The 13,403-nt window shown below is 37.8% G+C and overlaps 1 protein-coding gene across 1 annotated transcript; it reads right to left on the reverse strand.

Moving 5' to 3' along the window:
* Positions 1–8,389: 8,389 nt before the first annotated feature.
* Positions 8,390–9,051, reverse strand: LOC143620543 (uncharacterized). The gene is made up of 2 exons (XM_077092219.1): positions 8,989–9,051; positions 8,390–8,929 (listed from the first exon to the last, which is right to left on the reverse strand). Exons 1-2 carry the CDS (start codon positions 9,049–9,051, stop codon positions 8,390–8,392), a joined length of 603 nt encoding a protein of 200 aa, XP_076948334.1.
* Between the last annotated feature and the right edge of the window lie 4,352 nt (positions 9,052–13,403).

The following is a 13,403-nucleotide window of genomic DNA, read 5'->3' on the forward strand; positions in this document are numbered from 1 at the left end:
ACTATATTGATTTCTTGATGTCATACGTGTTGGTTCTTATTCGTTATGCTTCGTATCTAAAATCTTGATGATCGTGTCATTAGGATAAATATTGTACAAATTCTTTTGCGGATTTGGGTTATTATACAATTGACTCTAGTAGATACATCGAAGGGTTTTGAGCATGAAGGACAATGTCATATCATTGTTAAAGAAATTGTCTTCTTTGGAATTTAGGCGTGAGTAGGACATTCCTATTTGTTATTACCCAAGATTGAGACTACACTTGAATGAGTTATTTCCTTACGAAATCATAATGACTTATTCGCTTAATATCCCAATCTGATACTTCCCTTATGAGCCTCTTGTATAATAAGTAGGGTTATCTTTATAGGTGTGTGACACCTAGATGTGGTGTAACGACTAAAATAAAGACAAGTAGACATCGTAGCTCTTGTCGAAATTCTAATACACCCATTATAAACACGCGACCTCAAATCTACAGGTAAAGAACTAACTGCGCTACTACCTCAACAATTACTAAACCACTTTTATGATTTGAGGCACTTTGGAGATTATGAGTGTACTATCATGTTTGGCATATTCGCAGTTGCCCACTAAGCTCCAAAAATACACGTACGCGCAAAATTTTGTTAACCTCCATGTTTCATATTCTATCTAATGGACAAAAGATAAGTTATCGTCAACCGATCAATTGTCCATAAAAGATTTTATGATGGTAATGCTGTTAGTATTTAATAGAATATATTATCAGCTTAAAAATTTCCTCACGGAAATAAGAAAAGTGTGATTTTCTCAAATCGGTAGGCCTCTCACTACTGATAATAATGATGATGAATATAATTACACTCATACAACTCCAAACTCTCGAATCTAATACCAAAAACTCAGGATCATCATCTAGTAAAAACTTACAACTCAGTTCTCATAGTGGAAACGTCGACCCCAATTTGACGTAAAATAAAGATTTTGTGAGATTAAGCCTTCAAGAAAAATGTATTCATTCTCAATTTTCTTTAATAGGAAATTTCGATACCCTTGACATCTTTAAGATCAAATAAAAATTGATGAGACTAGAGGACGTAGTTATCGAAATAATGTTTATTCTAAATGCATACGATATCAATCTTGTAGGATCATCACCGTATTGTGTTGCATACTACTGGATTTGAAATGACACGTGGTCATTATAATAATCCTTGGATGTAATACATTTCAAGTTTTATTTTTGTTCACTCTGTACTTTTAGACCTTACCCACAAACTGAAATTTCACTCAATTTATCACCCCGAGCAATAAATGCACGATCTTTCGCCTAGAATTCGTCGCCTATGACTTCGTTACTTTCTTCCTTTAGTAAAGATAAATAACACGCAGTAAGTACTAATATCGTTACTTGGTAGCAAGGTTTCGCAACATAGAATTATAATTAACAGTTCTCTTCGTTAATTTGGGTCGAACCTCCTTGGTGCTCACAACACTCAAGTTCCTAAATAGGATTGAATAGTTGACCTTAAACATATTATCTCGATTACATTCCAACCTAAATCTATAACATTAGTTACATGACATGCGTCATGCATATCCATACTAATGCTCAGCCTTATTCGTATGCTACACAAAATTTGTGATGTTTAAAGAATTGAACACTCATTAATTTGGTATCTTTCAATGAATAAGTTGGTCTAATGTAATGGGACCCCATCCTTGTTTCTATTAACCACCATTGAATTTACTTTTTCAGTTGTATAGCGTATATACACAAAATATGTCATTCCCCCATATAACATCATAGTGTTGCCACTTCAACAAATAATGATGGTTGTTGTTGACAGCAGTGGATCAACGTCTTAATTTTTCTACTCTTACATGCAATTAAAGATGAGTATAGTCTCACAAGACTTAGACGCGAACACAAAAAAATAAATGTGATTTACTAATGTTCAGCGGCAAGTCGACCTATTCCTTAGCTAGAGAAACATTAAGTAATATGGAACGAATGTGTTACTAGTACAATTTTCAAATTTATATTGTGACTTATACTTCTTAGGAAGTTACGTAATCGAAGAATCATACTCCGAAGTATTTTGTACTAACATATCGACATTGTGAAAATTTGAGCACTCTAATGAAAATGTGATTGGTGTGCTTAGATAGAAATAATATATATATATATATATATATATATATATATATATTTAAGCACAACCAATCATATGTTAAAGGGTATTATACAATACTTTTGACACTAGAGATTAAATCTTAATCGGATGCTTGTATTGTGAATTCATATTAAGTTATACATAGTACTTATGCTATAACAAAGTGTGAGAGTAGTTCACACACAACTCCATGTAATCAGCTGATCATGTATACCATTCCCTGGTAAAGTATATATACAAACCATGTTCATAAACATACTCACGACAAACTATATATAGTCACGTCGGTATATAGTGATGTTGAACTATGTGAAAGACTTACCTTCCATAATTGACCTCGATTGCATTCTTGAAAAACGTTAACGGGTAACAACTCCTTGTCAAACAAATAGTGTTAAGGTGTTATCTTTTGTATATTTATAAACTTCATATTCTTCGAATACCATGCAACGTTTGCAACCGGAATATTCTAAGATCCTTAAGTGTCACACCCCCAAATTTCCACTAACGGAGTTTTACCGTAAGGTGGGTGACAAACCAGGATCCGAACACATTAATCACACCAAACGTCATCTATATGGTCTTAAAAGTTTTCACAAATCAAAATAAAATGTTCAGAGTACTTAAGTGCTAGTGCGGAAGCTAAACAAAGTGCGGGAGCCATCTCCCAAACAAGTTTAAATAATTCATGGCGCTACAAGGGCAAAACCAATATCAAATAAATGTTTTCAAACTTAAACCAATGCGAGTCCATGCATGCAATGTTATCCTAATCCAAGTGCTTGCTAGTGACCTGAGGAAAACATGCTAAAAAGAGTCAACACATATGGTTGGTGAGTTCACAGGTTTTCAAAGTAAGTTATGCCCTATCAGTTCATAAACATTTATAAATAAAAGTGGCCCATGGTTAACTACACTTAGTTAACTCGTTGCCGCATAGTGTTATGTTTCCATCACGACCGAAGCTGACTAGTTATTGCCTCAAGTCAAGTATTGCCAAAACTTAACAATGTTTGGTCAAAGTTACACCCCGTTCGACCTCCAGTCGAGAATAATGCAGGGTGGGGTTTGTCAAACCCAATAATACTATTTAAATTTACCACGCCAGTTAACCTTAGTTAACGGTTCGATGTTTGTGAGGACTTTCCATGGCAAAGAAACACTACGTTATAAGCAACCAAACGGTTGTGTAAAGATTTAGAGCAAGTAAAGTAAAACAGTTTTGCATGTTTCCTCCCCCAAAGGAAAGGTATAAAAGTGGCGCCGTAAACTCACCTTGTTGGTGCTTCGGGTATTACACAAATCTGACCGAAGTAAATGCGTCACGTGCTAAGACCCTAAAAATGCAAGTACGTAAGTAACTTGTGGGATGGTTCCTAGAACCACTAGTATCCAACAATCTCCCATTGTTTTTAAAAAAGACTTTTGACCAAAGTTTGACTTTTGTTGACTTTGACTAATTTTTTGACTTTGACTAAAGTTTTGACCTTTGACTAAAATATTGACCTTTGACTAAAATATTGACCTTTGACTAAAAGGTTGGACTTAGAATGTTTACCTTATAATTCTAGTCACACTTAATCAATCATCAAGTATACACACTTAGCCATATTCCTTGCAATTCTATGATCAATACACTTTCACAACATCACAAGCAAGACTAACTATTTAGTCAACTAGTTCTAAGTTGACTTAAAAAGTCAAAGTTCTAGTTTACCACAACTAACATATCACAATTTGCAATTATCTCAATTCAACTAACACCTTTATTACCTTTAACAATTTATACCACATAAACCGATTTTTCTCATCAATCAAAACTCACAATTAAATTACCAAATAAATCACACATATACACATCAGTATTAGGTTCAACATATATTTTTCTCACAATTTTTGGATTTACCAATTCGTCCAGAATATTCATATACTACAACAACTTGATTTATATTTCTAAAACAACACAACAGTAATCAAAAATTTGTCAAAAATTCCATATTTGTCCAATTGATGCAAGACCAATTGAACTAGATTCCTAATTCAATTTACAACATCCTAGAAGTAGAATTATATCCATATCTATTTTTATCATCAAGTTATGAAATTTACAACTCAACTTAGAATTATTTTCTCTAATTTAGATTTGCATCCTGATTTTGTAAATTAATAAAAAGTATTCAAACAGTGTCCAAAAATTAAGATTTGGGACTTTCTGAAAACTATATTCAGAGTACATGTTCATAGAACCAAAAATCGATCAAAAACTCAAACATATCATCAAGTTATCCACAATGCAATTCGGAACATCAAGTCTGCCAACAAGCAGTTTTAGGCACAATCCACTACAAATCACAACTTTTCTATCCTTTTGATTCAAAATCATCAAGAAACATTTATGATTCAAAATCATCAAGAAACATTCTTACCAAATCAAATTTCATGTCTTATTTTTATCCATTTGATTTCATAAGAGAAGTAAAAACACATGTATTTATAAAAGACTCAAAAATACTAATCAAGACACATACAAAAATCCTTTTTACTTGTCAAACTTTGATCATCCCCTTTCATGATCCAACCATTTGGATACAAGGTTCATATGAATTAAAAGAAAAAGAAACATATAAACATAATAATCTACTCACTTTTCTTGATCAAATGCTTAAACCCTTGTTTACCAAAATCACCAACTCTTGTGTTATGGAGAAAATACTAGAAGATGATTGTTTGTATGAAAGAAAATGAGAGTATGTGTGTGTGTGTGAGTATCACGGCCAAAGAGAGAGGAAAAGGGAAAGGAAAAGGTGTTGGCATCCAATAGTTGTAACCTCCTTGTTATTAACAACCCTTTATGATTGATTAATGAATAAAATTACTTAGGTTAACTTTTATTAACTCATGTGTGACATGCTACATATTTTAATAAACATTTCCTATGTAACATAACCTAAGGTTCCATTTAAATAATAAACATGTTACATGACATACAATATAACCTATTTAATCATTTAGCTTACTTACAATCACATCATCATGTAATAACCATAATATAACATATTAATCACATAGCACATTATACTTATCATACATGTTATATGACATGTTTATTATAACATGCAAGACGAGTTTATTATCCTAGTTATAATTAGTCACTTATCCTTGTTTAAGTCACCAATGACACGTTGACTTAAATATACGCATACATGACATCACATGTACAAGAGTTCATACTCATAGTTAACAGAACTAACTGAGTTTATAGACATAGTCAACAGGATTTAACTGGGTTTAGTTAACAGAGTTAACCTAAAAATGCCGGATGTCACATCATCCCCTTGTTGAAAGAATTTTCGTCCCGAAAATTAATGTGATGTCACCACTAGACTGGGACATGAAAGGGATAGAAAAGAAAAATTTTAGGTTTGTCACATCATCCCCTTGTTAAAAGAATTTTCGTCCTGAAAATTTTAATCGTACCTATGGTTTGGCTTCAGGTTTGAATAGGTGTGGAAACTTTTCTTTCATCTGGTCTTTGCGCTCCCATGTGAACTCTGGTCCACGCTTAGAGTTCCAACGAACGCGAACGATAGGAGTTTTACTGTGCCTACGGGTCTTTACGTCCTGATCCATGATTTCCACCGGCTCTTCGATAAAACGTAACTGTTCGTCCACTTCTAGTTCCTCCAAAGGAACTATCAAGTTTTCGTCAGCCAAACACTTTTTAAGATTTGATACGTGGAAGACGTTATGTACCCCGCGGAGTTGTTCCGGTAAGTCCAACCTATAAGCCACTGGACCGATTTGTTCCACGATTTCGAATGGCCCTACGTAACGCGGGCTCAACTTTCCCCGTTTTCCGAAACGAATGACACCCTTCCACGGTGCCACTTTTAATAAAACTTTGTCCCCGACTTCAAATTCCAAAGGCCTTCTACGCTTATCAGCATAACTTTTCTGACGATCACGTGCTGCTGCCATACGGTTTCGGATCTGAACTATCCTCTCCGTCGTTTCATGAACTATTTCAGGGCCAGTTAGTTGACTCTCACCCACTTCCGCCCAGCAGAGTGGTGATCGGCATTTATGCCCATACAGAGCTTCAAAAGGGGCTGCTTGTATGCTCGTATGGTAACTGTTATTGTAAGAGAACTCAACCAAAGGCAAGTGCGTCTCCCAACTGCTCCCAAAATCGATGATGCACGCCCTTAACATATCCTCCAATGTTTGTATTGTTTGCTCGCTCTGACCGTCTGTTTGTGGATGATAAGCCGTGCTCATATCCAGTCGTGTACCCAACGACTTTTGCAACGATTTCCAAAAGTTTGAGGTAAACCTAGCATCACGGTCCGAAATAATCGATATCGGCACACCATGACGGGAAACGATTTCTTTAATGTAAATGCGAGCCAGCCTATCCGTCTTGTCCGCTTCCCGGATGGCTAGAAAATGTGCGGATTTGGTCAATCGATCCACTATGACCCAAATCATGTCGCAACCGCTGGGTGTCTTGGGTAGTTTGGATATGAAATCCATGGATATCTGTTCCCATTTCCCCATAGGAATTTCGGGTTGTTGAAGTAATCCCGGCGGTTTCCTATGTTCTGCTTTCACTTTGGCACATGTCAGACATTTAGCCACGTACCCAGCAATTTCCTCTTTCATACTCGGCCACCAGTATAGCTCTTTTAAGTCATGGTACATCTTATCTGATCCCGGATATACTAAGTATCGGGATTTGTGCGCTTCATCCATGACCAGTGTTCTTAGATCCCCATAACGCGGTACCCAAATTCGATCATGGTAATACCGAATTCCATCCGTCATAACCTCTGAGTTCCCGTCTACACCGCGCAAAGATTCGGTATCGAAATTCTCGGCTTTCAGAGCTTCTAACTGGGCATCCCTGATCTTTTCGGGTAGACCAGAGTGAATCGTTAGTTGTAAAGCCCTAACCCTCTTGGGCTTCAAAGTTTCTTTTCGGCTCAAGGCGTCAGCCACCATGTTGGCTTTACCCGGATGATACTTAATAGCACATTCATAATCGTTAAGCAACTCGACCCATCGTCTCTGCCTCATGTTCAGTTCTTTCTGCTTGAATATGTGCTAGAGGCTCTTATGGTCTGTGTAGATCGTACACTAGGTTCCATAGAGGTAATGCCTCTAGATTTTTAGTGCAAAAATGACGGCTCCAAGTTCTAAGTCATGGATCGTGTAGTTCTTTCAGCGGTCTTCAGTTGTCGAGACGCATATGCGATGACCTTTTCCCGTTGCATAAGCACACATCCAATTCCTTGCAGTGAAGCATCGCAGTAAACAACAAAGTCTTCTACTCCTTCGGGCACTACACAGCTTGTCTTTCAGAGTTTGAAATGCTGTGTCATGTGCCTCGGTCCACTTATACACAATGCCCTTGCGGGTTAAGGATGTGAGTGGTTGAGCAATCTTGGAAAATCCTCCAATAAATCTGCGATAATAACCAGCTAATCCCAGAAATTGACGGATCTCGGTGGGAGTTTTGGGTTTGGCCAATCCTTGATTGCTTCAATCTTGGACTGGTCCACTTGGATTCCCTCCCCACTTACCACGTGGCCCAAAAATTTTACTTCACGCATCCAGAACTCGCACTTCGATAATTTGGCATACAGTTGTTCCTTCATGAGTAGCTCCATCATTAATCGCAAGTGCTCTTCATGTTCCTCCCTTGTCTTCGAATATATCAAGATGTCGTCTATGAACACAATGACGAATTTATCCAAATAAGGCTTACAAACATGATTCATGAGGTCCATGAATACGGCTGGGGCGTTTGTTAACCCAAATGGCATAACGGCGAACTCATAGTGTCCATAACGAGTGCGAAACGCTGTTTTCGCAATGTCTTCTTCCCGAACTCGGAGTTGGTGATAACCCGACCTAAGTTCGACTTTCGAGTAGTAACTGGATCCTTGCAGCTGATCGAACAGATCATCAATACGTGGCAAGGGATACCGGTTCTTGGTCGTCACCTTATTAAGTTCCCGATAGTCGATACACATGCGTAAAGTTCCATCCTTCTTCTTCACGAATAGGACTGGGGCTCCCCACGAGGATGAACTGGGGCGTATGAAACCCTTATCTAGCAGTTCTTGCAACTGCTTAGACAGTTCCTCTAACTCCTTCGGAGCAAGGCGATACGGTGCACGAGCTACAGGAACAGCTCCTTGTGTCAGGTCGATTTGGAACTCCACTTATCTGTGAGGCGGAAGGCCAGGTAGGTCTTCGGGGAAAACCTCAGGAAAGTCTCTGACAATAGGGATCTGGTCGATTGAGACCTCCTCCTCCACAGCCTCGTCAGTACCTTTGTCGGTGATTAGGGCTAAGATCGCAGTATGGCCTTTACGCAGTAACTTCTGTGACTTCATAAGGGAAATGATCCCAACTGTCGCACTCTCTTTCTCACCATGAACAATGAGAGTTTCTCCCCCAGGGAGAGGTATGCGGACGATCTTCTCGTGACAGACAACCTCGGCTCGGTGCTCGGACAACCAATCCATCCCAATAACTAAGTCGAAGCTACCAAGTTCAATCGGCATAAGATCTATGGGAAACAAATGACTAGACAATTCTACGGTACAACCCTTCAAAATATGGGACACTTGGATGGTTTTACCATCTGCTAACTCGATAGTGTACTTAGACTCTAGGGCAGATGGGGTGCTATTAACCATTTCACAAAATTTAGTTGACACGAAACTTTGATCGGCCCCGGTATCAAATAAAGTTAGCGACTAACAACCATTCATTTTATATTTACCGGTAATAGTTACGGAGTCCTTAGAAGTCTCACCTGAACCACCACCAATAACAAAGGCTCTTCCCTTTCCTTCACCTCCGTTGTTACCATTCCCATTGTTACCATTCTTCCCGTTGCCATTTACCCCTCCATTACCAGCATTCTTCAGTTTGGGGCAGTTTTTCTTAAAGTGACCCTCCTGTCCACACTCAAAACACCCTTTCGGGGCCTCTTAAGGTGGGGCTTGTTTCTGGGGGTTGTCTGCTCGGCAAAACTTGGTTTCGTGGCCATGTCTGCCACACTTGTTGCAACGGTACTTATCACATTTCCCCGCATGATGGAAGTTACACTTGTTACACTTTGGGAGTTTCCCCTGATATCCTCCCTGTTGTTGGTTCTGGCTCGGGTAGTTGTTCCTGCGAGGAGACTCAAACCGTCTCTGTTGATTGTGGCCTGAAGAGGTGTTCTTGTTGTTGGAGTTGTTGTTGCCACTACTCTCCCACTTGCGTTTATTATCGGATGTGCCAGTAGTAGACTTCTTGGATGGGAGAGTGCCTTGTTTGACGGCTTGATCAGTTAACTTATGAGCTAACCGGACGGCATCGTGAATGTTAGCGGGATTTGCCGATGTCACCATACTCTGGATCTGCGGAGGTAAACCGTCAATATACATTTCGACCCTCTTATAAGCAGGATCGACCATTTGAGGGCATAGTATCGCTAACTCATGGAATCGTGTCGTATAAGCCTCAATGTCGGAACCCTCCATCCGCAAATTCCAAAACTCATGCTCTAACTTCTGCACTTCACCACGCGGGCTATACTCGGTCTTGATCAGATTTTTGAATTCCTCCCATGACATAGCATTGGCCGCATTTAGACCCAACAACTGAACTTGGGTATTCCACCAAGTAAGTGCTGACTCCTCGAGAGTCCCTGTAGCAAACTTCACCTGGCTCGCAGCCGGGCAATTACACATAGCAAACACTGATTCACCTGTTTCTGCGCTAGCTTAGCAATGTCCGACTTCATACCCTGTTTCCCACACTGCGCCTTATCCAGGCCAGAAACAAGTGCAGCTATCACCCGCTCAAGAGGGCATGGCAGAGCGGGTAGAGTAGGGCAAGAAGGACCTACAACAGCTAGGGGTGGAACCTCCTCCTTCTCAATCATCATGGTCACCACCTCTGGGTACCATTCCCAGTCGCACTGGGGCTTAGGAAAGAACGTGTGCTCGGGTGAAGACTCCTCAGCAGTAGATGTGCCAGCATCAGGGATGGTCCGCTGCCTCTTCAGTCTCGGGGACGCAGGTGGTGTGCTCTCCTCAGCGATGATAGGTGCTTTCTCACTGGCGTGATCAGCTGACGACGAAGACATACTGTGACACAGGGGTTGGGGTTGGGATGAGTGAGTGGTATCTCATGTATATATGTGCAGTGTAACTAATGCATCATGAACAGCTATAGACCGGACTGCAACCTATATGAAATGGTATGCAACCTGGTTCGCTATAACCAATGGATCTAATACCAATCTGTCACACCCCCAAATTTCCACTAACGGAGTTTTACCGTAAGGCGGGTGACAAACCAGAATCCGAACACATTAATCACACCAAACGACATCTATATGGTCTTAAAAGTTTTCACAAATCAAAATAAAATGTTCAGAGTACTTAAGTGCTAGTGCGGAAGCTAAACAAAGTGCGGGAGCCATCTCCCAAACAAGTTTAAATAATTCATGGCGCTACAAGCGCAAAACCAATATCAAATAAATGTTTTCAAACTTAAACCATGCGAGTCCATGCATGCAATGTTATCCTAATCCAAGTGCTTGCTAGTGACCTGAGGAAAACATGCTAAAAAGAGTCAACACATATGGTTGGTGAGTTCACAGGTTTTCAAAGTAAGTTATGCTCTATCACTTCATAAACATTTATAAATAAAAGTGGCCCATGGTTAACTACACTTAGTTAACTCGTTGCCGCATAGTGTTATGTTTCCATCACGACCGAAGCTGACTAGTTATTGCCTCAAGTCAAGTATTGCCAAAACTTAACAATGTTTGGTCAAAGTTACACCCCGTTCGACCTCCAGTCGAGAATAATGCAGGGTGGAGTTTGTCAAACCCAATAGTACTATTTAAATTTACCAAGCCAGTTAACCTTAGTTAACGGTCCGATGTTTGTGAGGACTTTCCATGGCAAAGAAACACTACGTTATAAGCAACCAAACGGTTGTGTAAAGATTTAGAGCAAGTAAAGTAAAACAGTTTTGCATGTTTCCTCCCCCAAAGGAAAGGTATAAAAGTGGGGCCGTAAACTCACCTTGTTGGTGCTTCGGGTATTACACAAATCCGACCGAAGTAAATGCGTCACGTGCTAAGACCCTAAAAATGCAAGTACGTAAGTAACTTGTGGGATGGTTCCTAGAACCACTAGTATCCAACAATCTCCCATTGTTTTTAAAAAAGACTTTTGACCAAAGTTTGACTTTTGTTGACTTTGACTAAAGTTGACTTTGACTAAAGTTTTGACTTTGACTAAAATATTGACCTTTGACTAAAATATTGACCTTTGACTAAAAGGTTGGACTTAGAATGTTTACCTTATAATTCTAGTCACACTTAATCAATCATCAAGTTACACACTTAGCCATATTCCTTGCAATTCTATGATCAATACACTTTCACAATATCACAAGCAAGACTAACTATTTAGTCAACTAGTTCTAAGTTGACTTAAAAAGTCAAAGTTCTAATTTACCACAACTAACATATCACAATTTGCAATTATCTCAATTCAACTAACACCTTTATCACCTTTAACAATTTATACCACCTAAACCGATTTTTCTCATCAATCAAAACTCACAATTAAATTACCAAATACATCACACATGTACACATCAGTATTAGGTTAAACATATATTTTTCTCACAATTTTTAGATTTACCAATTCGTCCAGAATATTCATATACTACAACAACATGATTTATATTTCTACAACAACACAGCAGTAATCAAAAATTTGTCAAAAATTCCATATTTGTCCAATTGATGCAAGACCAATTGAACTAGATTCATAATTCAATTTACAACATCCTAGAAGTAGAATTATATCCATATCTATTTTTATCATCAAGTTATGAAATTTACAACTCAACTCAGAATTATTTTCTCTAATTTAGATTTGCATCCTGATTTTGTAAATTAATAGAAAGTATTCAAACAGTGTCCAAAAATTAAGATTACGAACTTTCTGAAAACTAGATTCAAAGTACATATTCATAGAATCAAAAATCGATCAAAACCTCAAACATATCATCAAGTTATCCACAATGCAATTCGGAACATCAAGTCTGCCAACAAGCAGTTTTAGGCACAATCCACTACAAATCACAACTTTTATATCCTTTTGATTCAAAATCATCAAGAAACATTTATGATTCAAAATCATCAAGAAACATTCTTACCAAATCAAATTTCATGTCTTATTTTTATCCATTTGATTTCATAAGAGAAGTAAAAACACATGTATTTATAAAAGACTCAAAAATACTAATCAAGATACATACAAAAATCCTTTTTACTTGTCAAACTTTGATCATCCCCTTTCATGATCCAACCATTTGGATAAAAGGTTCATATGAATTAAAAGAAAAAGAAACATATAAACATAATAATCTACTCACTTTTCTTGATAAAATGCTTAAACCCTTGTTTACCAAAATCACCAACTCTTGTGTTATGGAGAAAATACTAGAAGATGATTGTTTGTATGAAAGAAAATGAGAGTATGTGTGTGTGTGTGAGTATCACGGCCAAAGAGAGAGGAAAAGGGAAAGGAAAAGGTGTTGGCATCCAATAGTTGTAACCTCCTTGTTATTAACAACCCTTTATGATTGATTTAATGAATAAAATTACTTAGGTTAACTTTTATTAACTCATGTGTGACATGCTACATATTTTAATAAACATTTCCTATGTAACATAACCTAAGGTTCCATTTAAATAATAAACATGTTACATGACATACAATATAACCTATTTAATCATTTAGCTTACTTACAGTCACATCATCATGTAATAACCATAATATAACATATTAATCACATAGCACATTATACTTATCATACATGTTATATGACATGTTTATTATAACATGCAAGACGAGTTTATTATCCTAGTTATAATTAGTCACTTATCCTTGTTTAAGTCACCAATGACACGTTGACTTAAATATACGCATACATGACATCACATGTACAAGAGTTCATACTCATAGTTAACAGAACTAACTGAGTTTATAGACATAGTCAACAGGATTTAACTGGGTTTAGTTAACAGAGTTAACCTAAAAATTCCGGATGTCACATTAAGTATCATTGTAGCTACGTCTACCAATTCTTTGACCCTATTGTGACATCATTGTTTTCATAATCTATTTGACTCCAGCGTACAATATTTAC

Source organism: Bidens hawaiensis, unplaced genomic scaffold (assembly GCF_021521415.1).
Source record: "Bidens hawaiensis isolate Kalapana, Puna unplaced genomic scaffold, B.hawaiensis_p1.1 tig00002602_1, whole genome shotgun sequence".
NCBI lineage: Eukaryota > Viridiplantae > Streptophyta > Magnoliopsida > Asterales > Asteraceae > Bidens > Bidens hawaiensis.

Bases quoted from the DNA above. Each gene is read 5' to 3' on its own strand.
- LOC143620543 (XM_077092219.1), bottom strand. From the start codon at position 9,051: ATGGGAATGGTAACAACGGAGGTGAAGGAAAGGGAAGAGCCTTTGTTA. The intron at 8,930-8,988 runs GTGAGACTTCTA...AATGGTTGTTAG, and splicing joins TGTTATTGGTGGTGGTTCAG to TCGCTAACTTTATTTGATAC.